Source organism: Protomyctophum parallelum (genome assembly GCF_964188405.1).
Source record: "Protomyctophum parallelum genome assembly, chromosome: 9".
Lineage (NCBI taxonomy): Eukaryota > Metazoa > Chordata > Actinopteri > Myctophiformes > Myctophidae > Protomyctophum > Protomyctophum parallelum.
The window spans coordinates 27,845,796-27,867,531 of NC_139706.1; the positions used below are offsets into that span (position 1 = coordinate 27,845,796).

General features: G+C 42.8%; 1 protein-coding gene across 1 annotated transcript in view; it reads left to right on the forward strand.

Moving 5' to 3' along the window:
* Positions 1-19,966: 19,966 nt before the first annotated feature.
* Positions 19,967-21,736, forward strand: part of stard13b (StAR related lipid transfer domain containing 13b) — a 64,629-nt gene continuing 62,859 nt past the window's right edge. The window contains exon 1 of the mRNA XM_083772453.1: positions 19,967-20,318. Within this exon, the coding sequence (XP_083628579.1) occupies positions 20,214-20,318 (105 nt within the window). The 5' untranslated portion in view covers positions 19,967-20,213. The remainder of the gene's footprint in view (positions 20,319-21,736) is intronic.

Sequence of the window (21,736 nt, forward strand, 5' to 3'; positions counted from 1 at the left end):
TTGACATGAAACACCACTGAGGTGCTGTCCGTCCGAATGAGCACGTGCTTCCCCCTGAGAAAGGGCAAGAAGACATTGATATGGCGTCCTCTCCATCGAGGGCACCATAGCCCCTGGACTGACCTCTTCTGCCATACCGCGCCCCAACCTTGAGGCGAGGCATCTGTTGTCACCACCTCTCGTCTCGCCGGGACCGAGCCGAGAGGGACTCCACTCAGCAGGAATGCATTGTCCCGCCAACGGCGGAGATAACCAAGGCACCTGCGAGTGACTCTGACCTTGACCCCCCTGTGTAGACAGGGGTCCATGTGAAGGCCATTGAACCACCTCTGTAATGGGCGTAGATGTAACAGCCCCAGAGGAGTGATTGCTGAGACTGCGGTCAGCATGCCGAGCAGTCTGAGCCATGTTAGGACGGTCAACCTCGCCCCCAGGCGGAAAGACCGCAGGAGGTTCTGAATTCTCTCCACCCTCTGTGCAGTCGGTCGTGCCTGCATCGATACCGAAGCTAGGGACATGCCGAGGAAGGTGGTCTGTTGCGTTGGGAGCAACGAGCTCTTTTCGAGGTTTACGGTCATGCCCAGTGCCTCGACGTGAGTGAGGACTCTGGACGTCACCTGTTCCGCCTCCCTGAACGAGGGGGTGCAAATGAGCCAATCGTCTAGGTAGGGAAGTATCTTCACTCCCGACAGGCATAGCGACGTTAAGGCTGCCCTCATACACCTTGTGAAGATGCGGGGAGCCAGAGACAGGCCGAACGGCAGAACGGCAAACTGGTAGACTTTGCCTTGAAAGGCAAAGCGGAGGTACTTTCTGTGCTCTGGATGTATGGGCACATGAAAGTAGGCATCTTTGAGGTCTATTGTGGTGAACCACTCCCCCTGTGTGATAGCCTGTAGGACGTCGACTGTGCGAAGCATCCGAAATGGAAGGACCTTGAGGTGCACATTTAACCCTCTTAGGTCTAGTATAGGCCTGAGAGACCCATCTTTCTTTGGGATCAGAAAGTAGGTGGAGTAGAACCCCTCGTTCTGTGAACGTGGGTGAACCGTTGTTATTGCTCGTTTGTCCAAGAGCTTGGTCACCTCTTGAGACAAACACTGGGCCTTCACGGGGTCTGTGACTGAAGTCACCCTGACCCGTGAAGGTGGTGGGGGTCGGCGGCGGAATTGCAACCTGTAACCTTGGGACATTGTTGTAACGACCCATGCATCTCTGGCATGGTCTGCCCAGTAATTCAGGTGCTGCTGTGAAAATCTGCCCACCACCGGCCCCAGACCCTCAGGCTGTGCCTGGGGGGTTATTTGGGTACTTGGGGGGGCGCCGGCTATGCCCTCGCCCACGCTGGGGCTGGCGAGGCCGCTGCCCACCTCTGGGCTGATGTTGCCCTCGGCCTGCCGCCACCTGGTCACGTTGCCAGGTCTGCGGCTGAGGATTCAAGTAGCCCAGGCGTCGCGGATCCCGTGCGCCACGTGGCTTAGAGGGTCGACCGGGTGGTGCCATCGAGCCTCTTGCCCCGTTGACCCCAGTCCTCTGAAGCCTGCCTTGACTGCTGCCTACGCTGCAGTGCCTCGGTTGCCTCCGGGCCAAACAACTGGCCCGGCACCACCGGAAGCTTCCGTAGCGCCTGTCTGCAGCTGTCAGACATAGGCGCCTGTGCAAGCCACACCTGACGTCGTGTCACGACCAAGGTGGGCATCAAACGGCCAAGTTCGCTTGTCATTAAGGCGAAGGACTCCAGAGCCACATCATTAAAGTCGCCCAACTCACTCCCTGGCCCACTCTCCAAGATCTTGGACTGGGCGAGGAGGAGCACAGAGAGAGAGTTCCCCAAACGGGCCATTGTGACAGCAGAACCATATGCCTTTGTCAGCAGGTCGTCAGTGACTGCACACTGCGCACTGGGACAGCGGGTTCTTGCCTTTAGTGCCTCGTCTGGAGAGAGAACCAGCGCCGCAATGCACTGGTCTACAGGAGGCATGCGAACCAGTCCATGCACTTCTGCCTTGTCCATGGAGGCCAGGGTCCTTGCATCCTTGCCTCGTGGGCAGATGCACCCGGCTCAGCCCAGCACTCCTTCAGCTGATTTAGGTAGTCAGGCGAGGGTGGGACAGCAAAGGGTGGCATTTTAGTGGCGGCAGCCCGTTTGAAGAACGGGTTACTCGCCCCACGAGCGGCTGACGGGTCGTCCAGCTCAATCTTAGCCAGGGCAGCACGCAGCGTTGAACGCAATGTGCAGGGCCCGATCCCCAGCTCAGTGCTTCCCGAGCTTCTGCGGGAAGTCTCTGAGCCATCCTCAGCCTGCACACTATCCACCTGGGGATCACCCTGATCCAGGGGGTCCCCCCTGGGGATATCATCCTCGTCATGGAACATGGAGTCTGACGCTCCAATTGACATGGCGTCATCATAGTCATAATCATAATCTAATTCTAGATCGTCATCGCCCTCCGGCTGCTGGACCGCCTGTGGCGGGGGAGGCAGTGGCCGTACCATTGCCTTAAGGCGCTCTATTTCAGCCCGCAAATCATCCATTTCATGGCGATATGGAGCAGTCGTGACAGCTGCCGTTGACCTCTTCCGGGCCAGGTGACCGCACTCTGCGCGAGACCCGCGTTTGCGCTTCACCTTCCCATCAGCAGGGACCCCAGAAGGTGGGAGGTTTCCCTTGAACAGGAGGTTCTCCACCTCACACAGCCTAGCCTCTCTCACAGAGAGTGGTAGAGTGCTACAGTTCATACATGCTTTGTCAGTCTCTCTGAGGTGACCGACACCCAAGCATGTCGGACACAAGTCATGTCCATCGTCGACTTGGAGCTGAGTGCTACAGGACGTACACGCCATAGCTCAGTAGTCTCAAGCCAGTTGTATAGCCAGGCAATACCAGCGAGAACTGTACAATCACAGAACGCGTCAGTAACCTCCAGTAAACAGAACAGCTAACTGGTCAGGCTAAGATGGCCTGCTGTTAACTTAATGTCAATTAGACACTTAAATGGGCAATCCCAGTGAGGGCTGTGCAGCCACAGAACGCGTGGGAACCTCCAGTAACCAAAGTTGTTTTATTTATTTAAACAAATTAAGTTATTTCGATTAATCAATTAATTAATTAATTAGATTAACCATCAAACAAAAATGTCAATCGGACATTCAACTAGGCAATCCCAGCGAGGACTGTGCAGGCACAGAACGTGTGGGAACCTCCAGTAACGAAAGTTTTATTTTATTTTAAACAAATTAAGTTATTTAGATTAATTAATTAATTAATTAGATTAACCGTCAACAAAAAATGTCAATCGGACATTCAACTAGGCAATCCCAGCGAGGACTGTGCAGGCACAGAACGCGTGCGAACCTCCAGTAACTAATTCTTTTTTTTTTTACAAATTAAATTATTTAGATTAATGAATTAATTTAGATTAATCATCAAACTAAAATGTCAGACATTTAACTAGGCAATCCCAGCGAGGACTGTGCAGGCACAGAACGCGTGGGAACCTCCAGTAATCTGAATTTATATCTATTCTTAATCAAATTAAGAATGAAATATTAGTTTAATTATTAAACAAACAATTATAATTAAACTAGGTATAGGCGAGTGCTGTGGAAAACCAGCAGCACACGGCCAACACCCAGTGTGTGGAGGAAGCCCTTTAACAACACTATGAGTGTTTGTAGCTAGGGATCCTCAAGACAAACAAAGAGAAATGGTGATAATTTGACTACCACAGCCTTGAGAGGACAACAATTTGCGCTCTCGGCAACAGCCACAGGCAGGATGTCAACACCACGACACATATAGTGTCTTAACAACTCTTTGGACTTGCAAATACAGAACTGATGTACAGATTCTAGGAGCTAAACATACCTACGATACTCGCGTCAGGTAAACGCGTCAGGTAGCGAGAAGTTCAAAAAGAGGCCGGGTGTGGGCTGTCACGTGCTTATATAGCCTACCGGGACGCACGGGCAGCCTACACGTCACATGACTTTGTTTATATTAAGACTCGACCTGCGCGGAGCACGAGAGGGCATATTCACTATTGTTTACTGCCTACTGGCAGTCAGTAAGGAATGAAACATAAACACGTTTTTTTTTTTTTTTTTTAAGATATTTTTTTGCGGCTTACGCCTTTTATTGATTTTTGAAGGGACAGACAGTAGGCTGACAGGAAACGGGAGAGAGATGGGGGGATGACATGCAGTAAAGGCCGTGCCGGGTCCGGGAGTCGAACCTGCGGCACACTGCGACTGGATTACCAGTCCGGTGCCCAGACCGTTACGCTACGGCCTGGGCCACATAAACACGTTTAACCTTATTCCTAACCTTAACCTCAGTAAAACTATGCCTAAACCTAACCCTATTCCCAAACTTAACCCCAGTAAAACTATGCCTAACCCTGAACTTATTTCTAACCTTATTCTCAGTAAAACAAAATAAAGAATACAAGAACCGCCACACCGAGCTGTCGGCGTGAGGTCGGCGGAAAAAAGCTGGGGCGAGATGGAATTGGGGCGACCGTACCTGTTACCTGTCACGTTTTCATGAGTAAATCTAGCCTGTACATATCTTTCAAATAATTAACTACATTTGTACTGCAAGACAGCAATAACAGCTTTTAAATGTGTTTTTGGTCATATAGTGACCACGATGAAGTGGAACTGGAAGATGTGGATGCCATGGAGAAAAGTAGTTTAAGAGTTATTAGACTCTCATAGATTAGATGCATGTATTTTATCGATTCTGACAAAATACATACGAGTCTACATGACTACATCTTAGGCTAAGAGAAAAGGACTTGTATCAACAGTTGCTGTATTTATCAGAACAGTTGTATTATACGTATTGTTTTAAATAATGTTTGATTATTCTCATTTAGGGACAAAGGCAGTGAGAATGAAGTGAACAATCTAACACACAAGTGTGGAAACTAGTTGCTAACATACACTGAAATGACTCCTATTTCTGGTTTGACAGAACTGTTGACGTTATTAGTCAGCCTGGTCAGTGTTAAAGTTAGCAGAATCCAACAACCAAACAATACCTTTTTTTTTGGATTGCTGATACGAAGAAAGTTCAGAGAGGACAAACGTGTTTTACTGTGTGTGTACTTCCTGAGGACTCTCAGTTCTGAACACCAGATGGCCAGGCCACTCTGTAATTGCTCATATAGCTCAATGAAGCAGTGTACAACCAGCACTGGAATCTCTGCAGGAAATTTGTCACAGAGCTACAGGTTTTGTCATTTCTTGCGACAGGTTGTGTTTATGCATGGTCACTCATTACAGCGGTGTTTGTTTGTCCCTCCTGGAGGTTGCCTCATATCGCTGCTTTCACTGCTGGCAGAAACTAATGATATCACGGCCACCTTGAATGTCTGACCAACATCTGACCATTCACACAGTCTGAACTTCTGCACTCAGAGGTGCAGAGGTGCAGACCTTTTCCTATTACCTACCCTGTCCGAACAAACTTTTGAACTTTGGTTTGAAATATATATGTAGCTGTTTTTTGTTTATCCCAGAGCCTTAGATATAGACATGGGTCTGGTTTATCCAGCGATTCTATTTAATACAACTTACAAGCAATTGCTGCATAGATAGATGCAAAATCTACCAGGCACATACAGTATGGTGCTATCTGATTAATGAGCACCCACACGCACACGCTAATGCTCGTCGTCACTGTTGCACATATCCAAGCTCCTTCCAAACCAAACTTATGGTGCAGCAGCAGAATAGACGCTCCCATCTTGGCTCTCATTTGCTGTGTAGTTTTAGGTTAACATTTAAGGTGTGGGAAAACTGCAAACAAACATGCAACAGGAGGAAATAGGTTCATAAAATCCTTAGTCTCTCGAAGTCGAGACAGACTGTTGACTCAAATTCAAAGGAAAAGAGGGTCTGTTTTCCCTTTGTTTTGCAGATGTTTTCCCAGATTGTAAAATCCTTCATCGATAAAATCCTTCATCACGGCCACACCTAAACAGTCCTCCCATTTCATCCCCCCACTTAATACTTATCTGTACTAAAGCTCTCAACCACCTGGAGTCAATTTCCTTTTCATTGGTTATCCTCATGATGTTATCATGTTACTCGGGTATTAGTAGCCAAACTGATTTGGTCTGACATGTCAATTCATCCAGACAAGGGGAACTAGAAGTTGACCATGACATTATTTCTTTTATCATTTACTCTAATCAGCAGTGAGATCGGATCTGATCGTCACATGTACTATAATGTCTGCTGTTCCTCATACAGTACATGAATTAATTTGTATGAAATGTATGAATTTTAGCTGAGGGATAATTTTGAATCTTCATTGTGCCTGCTGGCAGTTTAATTAATTGTGTTGCTAGCTCACATTCTGCTGATTTATCCAGATGATCCAGATATGTTTGTCCACAAACATGCCAGATTAGATTTTCAGGTAATATTGTCCAATAACAATAGAATAATACAATGTAGCCTAGCAGCGGCTTGAATACTAAAACACAGCAACTATATTGTGGAAAAGCTTTCTTAATTAGTTTGACCAGGAGTACAAATACAGTTGGTGGGGAAAACACAGAGGTAGTTATTTACCATTTCAGTGGACTTTACCTACATGCTTCTTCCGAAAGATAAGTTCATGCTGCCTTTAATACCAACCTATTGTACAACACAGGAACGGTGCTGCACTGAAGACAGAAGTTGACATTGAGACCCTCACTGTCACTGCTCCTGAGGATACTGTGCATGGTGCTCCACCAGAGATCTTTGAACCGGATGGTAGAGATGAGCTGTCCTTCCCTGAACACCTCCGGGTCCGGTGTGAAGATCATATTAGTCCGGCAGCCGAGGTGGACTGGTGGGAAATTTGTTATATAGTATTTTTTATTGGCCTAAATTATTGTCCACACACATACATTCGTGAATCCACTTGCTGATCGGCTGAAAGTATTGGGCAATTTGTTTTATAGGGGTTTTTTGTAACCCTACCATTAACATCCTATGGCAGTAGGATGTGACACATGTCAAACTAGGGGGTTTTCATGATTCTGAAATCTGAATCCATTCCAAGCATTCGTTTTGCACAAAAAACACTCCTTGGGCTAAAATCGGCCATAGACATCATGACAAATGTGATGAGGTCAGCACATTTTGGGCACATTTGGGCAAGTTGCTATGGCTGCTTTTAGCCCAAGGAGTGTATTTTGTGCAAAACTAATGCTTGGAATGGATTCAGAATCATGAAAACCCCCTAGTTTGTGGATGCTATCACATGCTACTTAAAGCAAAAGGAAAATTTGTCATTTTTGCCCGCCATAGGATGTTAATGGTAGGGTCACAAGAAACCCCTATATAAAACATTGCCAAATACTAACAGCCGGTTAGCAAGTGGATTCATGAATACATGTATATAGACAATATTTTAGGCCAATTAAAAAGACTATATAGCAAATTTCCCACTTTAAACAAAAGAAGCCTGTCGGCTGCCAGACTATTGTTGGTCAGAGTGCACTCATCTTGTTTGAAGCATGCTTGATGCAGCTTGTAAGGACCATGGAACTATGTTGTGTTTGCAATGTGATGGTCTACCACTAGAGGTCAACAGGATGAGTACTGTGTTGGCACAGTCAAATCTTTCTGGCATGAGGAGAGGAGAAAAGTCACTGAAAGCAATGCTGTTCCACGATGGGAAGATGGATTCACCAGGTAGGGAATGGTTGACTCATGTTATTATTAATTCATTTGTAATTGTCTCCACCAGGCCGGAGGCATGGGGAGCAGGTATGTTTTGCTTCCTGTCTGTCTGTCTGTCTGTCCGTCTGTCCGTCCGTCCGTCCGTCCGTGTGTGTCCATCTGTCGTGTACAACAATTATTATTTTAAATTGAATCTGATATATGTTGTAATTCAAACAACTGCATAGACGGTTGCTGTGCAACGCATGCTTAGCAGTAGGAGTGACCTTTCCAGTATACGTTAACATTGGATATTGTTTGAAAAGCAAATAGACTACTTCCTTATCTCAGTCGTCTTTGGAAGGTTTCCAGTGCCATTTGTCTACTCTCTCACCATCTCCATTTACTCCCCCCCAGTCCTCCTCTCTAGCCGTCCCAGTCAACAGCCTGTCTATTAAGCAGACGGGTTTGGTTGCTGATTGAAAGAGGTGGTGCCGGTTCACAGTTGATGGGACAGTGGCAGCGCAGAGCTTCCTTCTGATGTCACATCAGCTTCCTTCTGATGTCATCACATCTAACTAAAAGGCTGAAAGATTTACTACCACCACAGACTTCAATGTTGTTGATCAAAGCGTAAGGTAGGTGTGTGTGTGTGTGTGTGTGTGTGTGTGTGTGTGTGTGTGTGTGTGTGTGTGTGTGTGTGTGTGTGACAGAGAGAGAGAAAGAGAGAGAGAGACACTCTTGTAATTCTAGAAATATTGGAGCACGTGTGCACCCCAGCGTGGTACTGTAGTTGTTAATTTTATCAGTATTTTTTCTGACTTTGTCATTGTTTACCTACGGTATCTTTCTATTTGTGATATTGCCTTCCCATCTGCCTCCTTCTTTGCATTGCTGGCAGGCAGGTCAAGGTCACAGTCTGGCTTACTGTGTGTGACCCATGAGCTTCTCCCATGAGAGGTGTGTGTGTGTGTGTGTGTGTGTGTGTGTGTGTGTGTGTGTGTGTGTGTGTGTGTGTGTGTGTGTGTGTGTGTGTGTGTGTGTGTGTGTGTGTGTGTGTGTGTGTGTGTGTGTGTCAGTCAGTCACCATGCGTGTCGGGAGGGGCAGATAAGAGAACGGGCAAAAGCATGGTCCCAGGTGCAGCAGAGAAATTGTTTAATATCAGAGTGAAGATTAGAGGAGGAAAATCAATTACTGAATTAATTGATCCTAATGAGAATTTCACAGTGGGAGGAGGGTCTCTCATTTCTAAATGGAAAAAGAGCTAAATGTAATTTTAATTGTTTCAGAGTGTATTTAAGAAAAGAAAATTAATAGAGAAAATACTGATTTCTTTGTAAGTATTTTGCTTATCTATCTCATAATCCATTTTATAGCCGCCCAAGTACATCAATAGAGGGTATGCGCATGCTCAAAGTGAATGTCACATCGAGTGGCAAAGCAACATGCAAAGTGAGTTTAACATTGTTTAATGGAATCAGATAGGACTTTTCTGTTTGGATGCATGGGTTGTCAATGCCAGAAAGTAGTTTTTTGCCAGTCAGTAGGTATTCCTGCATAACTTCCGGGTTTGATGATGATGTCACACGCATACCCTCTATAAAATAAACAAACCAGACAGTGTCATGCAAATAAGCATCATAAATATAATGTAATATATTAAATATAATATATCAGAAATAACTTTTTAGTTTGATAGTGAGTCTGGATATACAGTGGTAGGTGTGCTGAAATTACAGCTCAGTTTGGATCTGAAGCAGCTTGAGGCTGCTGATTTTAGGTCTAGGAGTAATACACATAAAATACCCCCAAAACCCCAATCTACACATGTTTTATTGTCTCCACCAGGCCGAAGGCATGTGGGGAGAGTATGTTTTGCACTCCGTCCGTCCGCGTGTCCGTCCGTGTGTCCGTGTGTCCGTGTGTCCGTGAACAGCTAGTCTCGGCCACCGTTAACCCGGTCGATGCCATATTTTGCACACACACTCCCTGGATGCCAACCATGAACCTCTGCCCCAAACTTTCCAGAACGGCCTGTTATAGCGCCACCAGGAGGCCGCTTTGTGCAAAACAAGTTTTTCGATGCCATATTTTGCACACACACTCCCTGGATGCCAACCATGAACCTCTGCCCCAAACTTTCCAGAACGGCCTGTTATAGCGCCACCAGGAGGCCGCTTTGTGCAAAACAAGTTTTTGCACAGTACACCTACAGATTTTGTCCAAACATCACGCAAATTGGTACACAGTCTCTCTAGAGCCATTCAACGAAACGGGTCTTTCAGATTTATCAGACTCCATCCTGATTGGTTAAGATTGGCTTCCAAAGTTCACAGGAGTGCTCAGTTTCAAACAAAATGCTGCAAATCATGAACACATCGCGTGATTTCCGTGAAATTGTGCACCCACATTCCCACTAGGCCGAGGACGAAATGCCACATGAACAATTTCAACTCAGCCTCAAGGTGGCGCTATAACTGGCCGAAAAGTGTTTTTACCTCTAACTGCACGGATCTGTGGATAACCTGGTGGAGACCTGTGCCCGGAAGGGCACTTTTTCTAGTTATTATTATTATTGCAAGACTTCGTTATTCGGGAATATGAAAATAGCTGATCTAATGGCGTTGCGATGGGACACGTTTTTAGCTTGTAGATCTGCTATTTTTGCTATTTAAAAAAAGAAAATTATTAATTAAAATGATTTTAGGTTTTGTCAATAATGATCCCCAAAATGTCAATGCCAGGGGTAAGTGGTTAATTAATGTGGTTAAATCTTTCACATTGCCCTGTTATAGCGCCACCAGCAGGCCAACTTTGGCAAAACAGTTTTACTCCTACAGGTTTTGTCCAAACATTATGCAAATATATACACATTATCTCTATAGTCATGTGATCAAGACAGATTTGTCCGATTTTTTTTCTCTGATTGGCTAAGATGGGCATCTAAAGTTTGTACCGAACAAAATGCTTCAAATCATGAATGTAGCGTCCGATTGGCGTGAAACTTGCACGAATGCACGCACATTACCCCTTGTTACTATGCCAAGGATGAAATGACACCCTACATTTTTCAAATGCGCCTCATGGTGCCGCTATAACAGGACAATTCTCATTTTGGCCTATATCTGGATTATGAACATTACTGGCCTGCGCTCCAAGGATCACTTTTTCTATGTTTCAGATTTATATTATGTAGTCAAAAACATAATAGTGTAGATGACATAGTGCAATCATAGCACTATATAAATACATAAAAAGATGGTTGGCCGAAAACATAGTGTAAATATAGTGTATAATAGATAAATGGCACAAATGAAAAAAACATTAATAAAAGTAAGGGGAAAAAAGAAAAGAAATCCAGTTTTATTGGTCAGATTATATGAATTTTGTCCTGTTTTTTGTTTTATGTTTTTGTCGGTATTGTACCGTTATTGTCTGTTGCTCCCCTTCCCCTTTCCCCAAGAGGACCACAATGGATACAAGCCTAACAGCTTTCTTGTGAATTTATCCTTTTGAAATATATTTTCAATAAAGTATTCAATCAATCAATCAATCAAGCAAAAGATAGGTGCTTTCAAGTTTCAAACAATAATGTCTCAGTGCATGAGTATTTTAAAATAGTTCACCTAGCCGATCTACATTGAAATGTTATGAGCTTGTAGATCGGCTATTTGAACTATTTTAAAAGGTATAGATATTTTTATTTTACAGTAGGTAATTGGGTATAACTATTTAAAAAGATATAGCCTTAAGCCTGAAGAAATAAGTCTTTCCTGATGTCATGGCTTCAAACAAACATTTGTGACTGGGGACAGAGCTGTAGTCAGTCACAAATAAGTCACAAATAAGTAAGAGGAAAAAAAAGGCCACAATAGCATTTGGAGCTTCGGCGTATGTTGGGCCACTTCTGGTTAAAAAAATCAATGGAATCAATTTTATGTTTAACAGCAACACACTGTGTACAGATTTGCCAAATTAATATATAGTCTGTCATCTCTGAGTCATCTTGGCGTGTTTTGCTCCACATTCCTGGATGTGAACATTGTCCGATCTGTACAAGAGGACTGTGGGGTTATGTTTGACATCACATTCAAACATACCTGTCAATTACACCACAATCACAACACCCAGAAGCACCCAACGACTGACTCCCTCTCACCCTCCACCTCAAAACTAAAGAGCGGAAGGAATTTTCTGTTTTATTCCAAGTGTTGGCAGAGCGTGTCACAGCAGGTGAGGATAGGGCTTGTTGTTGGGGTGAATTAATTTGCAGTTGCACTGGGTGTAATGTCCCATGGCTCACTAGTGAAGGCGTGCTGTCTTTATCCCTTTGAGGCAGTCTCTGGGTTGCATGAAAAGCCCAGCTGTTCAGCCACACGCCTGTTACCATCTGACTGTAATCACAGACAAGCAGGGGAGAGGGGCCCTTGGATGACAGGCCAGTAGTATAATTTACTATCATTTTAGTCAATGTTTACATCTCTCCTCCTGTGTTCAGTGGAATAGACACATTTCCTCTTAGGTGTCACACATTTTTGGGAAGCTATGCCTCGGAAGCTATTACCTAATGTGCTGTGAATCACGTGAGACTGCTGATGTGTGACAAACACAAGCATCAGGTTTTAGCATTTGCTTTAGTTTTTGAGTGGTGCCTGGGTCCGTCCGAGTATGAAAATAGTGTTTGGTTGGTTTTCACAACCAAGTGTCGATGTTTTGCAGCCTAACACACACACACACACACACACACACACACACACACACACACACACACACATATCAACTGTATATATGATGATTGCGGGTGTGACAGACAGTACAGTACAGTGACAGTACTGTACAGTACAGTAGAGCCCCACACGGTAACTCTGTCATTTTTCAACCGTTTCGGACGCGGGCGTTTTGGTCGGTTGACTGGTTGGTTTCAAGAAAATTCTCATCATGGTGAAAGTGTCACAAGCCACTGATATACAATCGCCTTGATGAATATGAATGAGGAAAAACAATTCCCTCTCAAATATTACTGAACCCTCAAGACATTTTCACATGAGTTTAAATTTCTATTTCGACAACCTGTTTGTTTGTAACTCAGTTTTAGTAACAGAGATCCAATCATTTGTAATATGTTGGATTTTTGTAACCAATATAAGAACAGGACCAAGTAATCGTGATAATTGAAGATACTTACTGTATTTATTGTATAACATCAGATGTATTGGTAAGATTTTGGATAATTGTAGAGGTCAATATAGTGACGTATCACGGCGACAAAGCACAGGCGTAAACGGCACTTCCGCATAGCCACATATGTCACGGTCTATGACTTGCCCAGCTGAACTGTGGCCGAGTGTGAGCGAACAACTTGTTACCGTCCCAATTGTAACCCTTAGGGCACAGGTGTCCAGGTCAGGTGAGGTTATTGTGGCCTCCTGGTGACGCTATAATAGGTGTGAAAAGGGTGCCATTTCTTCTTACGCCTTTTGATGGCAAGTGGAGGAATTGAGGCATTTTGTTCCAAAAATGTGTTTTGCAAAAATGTGTGTGAAAAGGATGAGATTTATTCCTCAGCCTAGTAGGAAAGAAAAAAAGAAAAAGAAAATCGTAAATTGCACGCTGCGTTCATGATTTGAGGGTTTTTGTTTAAAACGGGCCAATCCTGCAAACCAGACAGATCCATCTTGAGCACATGACTATAGAGATACTGTGTAACCATTTGCGGGGTTTTTGGACAGAATCTGGAGTAATAACAGTCAAAGTTTTTTCCTTGGCCTCTAGGAGTGTGCATGCAACGTTTCACACAGATCGGTGCAGTTATAGGTATACATGTGTAAATCTGTCTCCTGGTGGCGCTATAACAGGCCGTTCTGGAGAAATTGGGGCAGAGGTTTGTCATTGGAGTGTGTGTGCAAAGTTTGGCATTGATGGACACACGGACGGAGTGCAAAACATACTCTCTCCCCATGCCTTCGGCCTGGTGGAGAGTGGAGACAATAATAGATGTAGTAAATGGATATAACTATATTGTCTTCTGGGAAAAAGTGGCATATTGTTTGGAGACTACCAAGTACCGGTAATTATTTCATAGTAAGTAAAAGTACCATTGTGTCTTGATAAAATGATAACTGAAGTTGAACTACTAGTAGTAGTATATGGGTATTTAACTATTTATCCCTATCCTATGATATTTCTACAGTGAGCGATTGGTCAGGTTACAGGGTACAGACAGAAAAAGACTAGATAGAAGAGATAATGCAGAACATCTGCCCATGGTCTGTGGAATGTTGGGAATCTGCAGGAGAGTTGAAGAGCATTGGGGATATTGAGACAGACGGAGGTATTGCTGGAATGTTTACTAACGATCTTTAGGTTTTGTATTGTACTTATCTGTGTTTGCTGGTTGGGTAAACACTATTGTTACGTGTTACATAAGTGTAACTGACTATCATTTGCAGAATGTTGTTTTCACACTATGGCTGTACAGAGTACATATTATAGAAAGTATAGCACTATGTCACAGGAACAGATGAGATTTGAGCATTGTCAATACTATATATAGATGTGAGATTAAATCTCTTTATCTGTTCACCAGTGCTCAGATATACATTGTCACTCTTGCCTCGCTCAACAGACTCAACGCTGTGTGCAGCAATAACATGTTTTGCTGCTGACAGGCAAGCCCTCAACCATACAGCCACATGTTTCAGCAACACAGCTGGCTTCTTTCTCTTCCCCTCACTTTAATCTCACTGTGCCATAGACCACAGGCACTTAAAACTTCTCTCCTGTCCTGACAGCTATGCAGATACCACTGATAAGACAAGAAAAATTAGGGAAGGAAGGTGGGGAAATGACAGTTCAGTATGGGTTTTTCTTCATGCACTGTCGGGCAGAAATCTCTATTTCAGTTGGGATTTTTTCATCTTTTATCCTCTGGCAAAAGTAGCGTGAATAGTACACAACAGATTTACGTTGTATGTTTTGAGCTTGTAGATCTGATATTTTTGCTAAAAAATACATACATGTGTGAGGAATTATGAAACACATTTTTCACCTATAGTGTCATGCCCAGAAGAGGGTAAAGTCTGTGATATGTAAACAATGATTTTTGATTTAAAGAGCTTGTGAAGTAACAGTTTTGTCCACCTGATATTGATGTGATATTGTTGACACACTTCAGTGTACAGTTAAAAAAATAAACAAGACCACTAATTTAGTTTGTCAGGATATAAATATCTTCTGCAAGATTGCGTTCATAAAACCGTATGTTGTATAGCTGGAATTAAAATACTGACTGAATAATAATGTGCTGAACATGATCACGTATTGGTACTATTTCAGTGTTACTTTTTTCAGTGTTACTTTTTTCAGTGTTACTTTTTTCAGTGTTACTTCTCTGCTTCAATTCCTTATAATTAATAATCATGAACACTAAAAATGAAAAACAATCATAAAACACTTGAGGTGGTGAAAAAGAAAAATGTTAGAGAAAATGTTTGCTATACTGTAACATGATCAACTTTAAATAACTCAGTGTGCTGAGGCGTTTCATACAGGTTGGTATGCTTGCCATCTCTGGCAGTTTGCTTTGGCATTTGCTCCAAGTACCCCCAGCCCTGTCTTGACATAGCTGTCATAGCAGACAGTTGCTCCACATTACTCAGAAATCACCAGCAGTCCCAGTCTAACTCAAAACAGCTCTATCTGTTACTAATAAACACTGCCAATCATGATAGGACGTGTTAGTGGTTTTGGCCACTTTTATGAAGACAATGACATGTTGTGATTGCCATAACTTTTGTAGAACATATTTATAGATCCGATGGCCATGGATCTTTGGTGGTAGTGAGAGGGCTGTCCTTATTTGTAGCCCATGTGCCCTCAGCTTAGTCGGCTATATTACTTTATGAGTTATCTGGTTGTTTTCAATAAATAAGCAAGTAGTCATGCTTACCTCTTTGAGAGGTGACATTTGAAAACGTCTGTTTTGTGTAAATACTATCCAGGGCAGCACAAACAAAACACAGATATCAAGATCGTCAGGAAGGTCATTCGTTTTGAACAAAAGGTTGAGGAAACGTATAAAACCATGCAACCTAATGTACACATTCACCTTATCTATTTCAAACAGTGGCATTCTTACTGTTTATTATAGCTACTGTGGCTAGCCTAGGATTAGTCTCAAGTTCATATGCTTGGCATTTTATTTGATAAAGTATTGACATTGATTTATATGCTCCAGCTGTTTTTTTAACAATCTGGTTGCTTTTTGGTTTGTTGGTTTGGTTTGTTCCCACCATATGACAACATATTCTGAAATTTGAATACTGGTATAGATTTAAACTGGAAGGGTGGTAGATTAAGAAATGTTGTAAAAATAAGTGTCCTTTATCCACTGTTGACGGAAAGATGGCCATGGGCAGATTTCAAAGTACTTTGTGAATGAGGGTAACCTGTTCATTTCCACCCCTGTCTAAAGGTCAAACAAAGTCCAAGTGTTTGATTTGTAGCAATGGCTTCCATAGCAGTGAGGAGGGGTGTGAGGCTTATTGAATGGATGGATGAACAAATGAATGAACATATCCTTTTCTGCGGTGTGCACTCAAGGACAGTTTACAGAGTGTGAACTTAAAGTGTTCCTAATGCAACAATCCTATCAGAGAACCTGCTACCAAAAGTAAACAACAAGACCTCGGCCAATGAGCACGCAACAACTCTGACATGCCCCTCTCATGCATGAGTGTGTTTACTGTTCATGCTCAGCATTCACTTTCACTCCCATCTACTGCTGCAAGACCCTTAATGACCCTGCACACGTTTTATGTCATGCAGAGCAATGAGAGATCTGCTGTAAACCTGGTTTCTTATTTAAAGGAGTCTGTATTTTCACATTATAGTGTACACAGTAATAATGTCACAATATTTGGAGGACAAGACAGATTTAATTCCATTAATTACACAAATAAAAAGTGTGCTAAACAATGAGAATATTTCCCATACTGTAAATATATTGTTCTTTTTTGTTTTGTTTGTTTGTTGTCTATTGCCTGGGAAAACATAGTACTTATCTCTTTATTAGGCTTTTAGTCAGCTGTTGTTGAAACATCAAAAGTGAGGCTTGTGCTTTGTCATAACAACTGCTTTAGAATTTCAGGAATGTCATTTCATTTACCTAACCTAACCCTGCGCTGCATATCAGCAGGATACATTTGACACAATGTCTAACCTGGAAATGAGAACTTTCAACAAATTAGAACTTATTGTCAGTTAGCATTAGTTACTCTCATATCTCCAAAATATATGACATTCCTCTCCAATCCTGGCAGTGCACAGCATTCATCATTCTACCCATGATGTATTGCGTTAGTAGTAAATCATGCAACTGCAGTGTGAAATCAGTTGGTTTTCACACCCAGCTTTTATAAGATCTGGAGATCTACACTACCACGTCCTTCTGCTGTGCCAACGTTTCTCTGCCACCAACCAACCCCTCTCTCTCCCCCTTTTAGCTTTTCTCCTATCTCGATCTTCTCTCCTCCCCTTTTCCATCTCCCCACAAGTACACATTCTCTGCTCTTACGCATAAACTGAATGGTTTAGTCACTGCTAGTTGAAGCCTCTAGACGTCCCTGGGGTTACTGTGGGATAGTCGTGATGACAAGATTGCCTTGCTGTGGAATAGCTGATTAACATGCCTATGGGGAGATAAGTGTGGCTCTGCCAGGATCCGTCCAACCCTGTGTCTCTCCTACAGAAACCATGCAGTCTCCCAACCTCACTACCACTATTTTGCCTTGAACACCAACTGGTTTCCACAAGGCAGGTGAGTCTTTTTCTTTTTCAGTATGTGTCTCATAGGGTTGACTTAAAAATGTTAATCATAACTTCACTTACATTAGCTGGTTACATATGACGCATCTTGACTTAAGATTTCCTTAGAAGAGGTTTTTAAATTATATTCAATATTACCATAAGAACACAGAGGAGGTCTTGTGCAACTGACGACAGGTAATTAAGTTAATAAAAACCCATAAAACGAAAGTTGATAGATCAAATTTTTATGTATTAGCAATATATGAATATTACCTAATTAGTTAAGTGAGATATACTGTAGCTCTCGTCTGCATATCCTTCCTGCCTTCATTGAAATCCACTCTGCATTCATTTGAGAATAATGGCACCTTCTTTTCAAAGAGAGGCTTCTTGGAAGGCACCCTAATTTCGTGTACACTAAATTCACCTTCATCAGGGCTCTCTTGGGTCATGATGGTGTATGGGAGGCATGTCTCCGATTTAGAAGGGGTGAAGGGTTTGTAGGGGCCCTCTCACAGCATTTTATATACCTAAAGACGTAATGCCATCCTGTGTAACTGCTAATGCATATTTATGCTTTTTTTATCTGTGTGAAAGTTTCACATGTAGCCTTTCCAGCTTTAGATTTGGTCCTTCTCTTTGAGATAGTTTTTTACTGTCATGTCTTAACAGCAAGAGAGAGAGAGAGAGAGTGTGTGTGGCTCAGGCTGTAGTATGGCCTGCACTAAATAAACTACTTTCTCATTGAAATTGCATTTTCAATGTTCCACAAACTAGTTTTGTATATTTCACAAACAGCCTAACATACTGTTGATTAATGATAAAGGCTAAATCCACTTCGGCAGGGCCCTTGGCTTGTAATTGAGTTTTCTTGGTTTAAATTATTTTTTTAACCATGAATAGGTGCAAATGTGCATCCAAAATTTATGGGCAGGTGCAGGACACTTTTTTTTAAACCGGAAAACCTAAATATAGTTTGCACACTGCAAAACAGCTTCCAAAGCATTTGCACATTTCAGCGTACATGCATTCTTCTGAATCATTCTGAGCACCGGAACTTAATAAAGACGACTACTTTGTGGGCAGAATTCCCCCCTCCCCTTTTTAATTGAATTTGTTAGTCAACTATTTAAAAAGTCTTTGTAGCTGGAGAAAAGGCCGACTGTGTAGCAGCAGAGAAACACAGTACTCCTCGTTTTGTGTGTACATCTGTCTCAGATGCCTGAGACAGTCCAAGGTGTGTTTTAAAAGAAGTACTTAATTAAGGGGTGAGAGGGATGTTAACCAGTGTAGGACAGGGACATCTTCTGCGCTGATGAATGGTAGAGTGGATAGTAAATCACCCACTGGGGAAGAGCAGTCAGATTCCTCTGTGTGGTGATGTCACCACAATCGTGCGTGAAACAGATCCAGACTTGAACGGCCCAGCCTGAGCCAGATGTTTCTATTTCACAGCAAACTCCACGCCAGATAGCACATACTCAGATATGCTCTGCGCTGGCGGAGGAGCTTAGTGGCTTAGATCAAACTGTTCTTATATTGACAGGAGTAACTAAGATAGTTAGAAAACAGTATGTAGCCTTATTTAATATTCGCTTAAACTATAAAGTATATGTATAGGTCATCTGGTGTTATTTTTAATGTTTGTAAGCTGTATTTCATGTCTCTCTTTTTTTCAGGTAATATACTGCTTGATTTGACCATCAGCAAATAGGATTACAATGGCTAACCAATACATCAAGCCTAAGTGCCTTTGGATCTACGTTCTAAACTATGACAAGGTTTAAAACGGAAAGAAATGGAGACTGTTCAAATGGTGAATTTGGAGGAACATCAGTCGCTGACAATGTCAGGATCTTCCACTGTGGTCTTCTCAACACCAGATTCTTCCTCAGAATGTTCTGCTCCGACAGAGGACTCGCCCGCTACCAGCTCACCAGAGCACAGAGAGAATAAAGGATCAGCTGAACCCCAAATCTCTGAGCCATCGGGATCAAATAAGGGTATTCCCAAGCAAGAGGAACACTTTTGCGGTGTCACTGAATTTATGGCTCCCAGGTTTTCTAAGGAGCCTCATGGGCATGGTCCACTTATCCCTGCGCGAGCCCCTTGGGAGCCTGCCCAGAACCATAATCTGCTGGTCTCATCTCACGAGCAGTGCATTTCTCCTCCATCACCAAAGCCAGTAGACGACTCTTATGGTGAAATTCCGGATCCTGTCCCTTTCATAGAAGGTCATCCAAATGTAGAGTATCAGAAGGATTTTTCTGCTGGCATTTCTGTAGAGGTTGTCAAGAATGCTGACTCTTCTAACCTGGCAGAAGACTCCCACCCTAAGGTGAATGGTCACATCATTACAACTTTGTCTCACAAGGATGAAGATTGCTCCGTCCTCCCTCTTATACCTACTGTGGATGGTGCACATGCACTGTCTCTCCCTGTAACCGCCAGCGAGGCCTCTAATTCATGCCCACGGTCATGGGATCTACCACGCATCGTAAAGCACAAACCTAGCTCCATCACCTTCTCGGATTATACCTGTCCCATCAGCACAAACCAGGGTATTGTCATCAATGAGAGCTCTGATGGTGAAGAAGAATCTTCACTAGAGGATGATGATGGTGATGGTGGTGACTGCGATGACGATGATGGCGACGATGATGACGACGTTTTCCCCGAGCTGCCTCAAAGCAGGGAATTCCTTGTCAGTCGCAAACGTAGAAGCAATGGCAGAGACAAAATGAGGAGAAGTGCCATGAGTTCTCAAGAAGAGTCCATGGACATTTTGCACACCAACAGTAATGGTGGTTATGAAGCAGAACAAGAGGCCAGCAGCAGTAGAGAGGTATGCTGACTTTCATTTTAAAATGATCAACAGTTAATTTTACATATCAATGAAACATTTATCTATATATTTCTGTAAAGGAATAATTTGACCTCACTTGAGCTTTTGCTTTTTAGTACAAAAATACACTTGTTTGCCAGATCACATGATCTTGATATTATTGATATTATTAAAATAAGCGTGTAGGAGTAAGATTGACTCCACATTTTTCAAATAGCCTTTATTAGTAAAACACAGGGCCTGAAGGAATAGCCCTTCTGCTTTCTCTCCACTCCTTCAGCTAGCAGCACTGTTTTGACAGAATGCGTTTTGGTCACACAGAATGTATCCCCCCATTATAGTTCCCCTTTGTTTTAACATGTCAAAGTTGATCTGTGTCCTTTTCTCTCAACCTTTACCCTGACCGTAATAATATCCATCTCATGACCTCATCCTCCCCTTTTTATTGGTCTTTTAAAGTTCCAACTTTAAAAACATTCATAAACACGTTCACAAACGTCCAATATATTTTGTGCATTATGGCCAGAGGGAGCATATCAAATGACACATAACTGTCATGCTTCTCTAAACTGCAGATAATGACTTACAGTAAAATAGAGTAGGGGTTGTTTGGGAAAAGCTTAGAAGGACTCATTTTATGGAGGCATGCTGCTGGTGTGCTGTCAGATACGATCTTGTGACGAACACATAATATTATTGCAATATATTCAACTATATAATTTTTTTTTATGAATTATTTAATTTGCTATATCAGTACTTTGTGTGCACTCACTCAAGTCAACTCGCCGTTCCTATTTCGTGCATAGTCAAAAATATATTATTTATATATTTTAAATTGTGAAAATAGCAGATCTATGACTACAATCAAATGTCCTGTAGTGTAAACTGCTGTGCAATGCGTTGTGAGCTTTTTCATTAATGAGGAATGTTACAAGTGCAAGGTGTAGTAGAAAGAAGGGCTGATTTTGTGCTGGCAAAATAATGCAGTTCTCCAAAATAGCCATATGAGGGCATCATCTACATAGTGATCTGATCTCTGACTATTCATACTTGAATCATTTGTTTTAGCAATGATATACTGTATATGCCTTTGCCTCTTCTAATTTCCCTGAGGTTTTGTGCCCGAGTTCAGCTCATGTTTTGTAGCATAGGCTGTCAGGAGTGTAATTTATGCATTGTAGTAGCCAGGTAGTCTTTGCCCTTTCGCATGACCGACTGCTACATTCTGATACCTCCATGGTGATCTGTGGCACTTGGTGGGTGGCGTAGCCAAGGCTCAGACACTTAACTCCTCATTTCCATGTCAAAGACACTGTGTTTGTGGTTCACAATGTAGCCAATTTGCGCTGATAAAGTTATAGTCTCACATTTTGTTGCCCACGGAAGATAACATTAATGCATCTATCTAGACTAGAGGA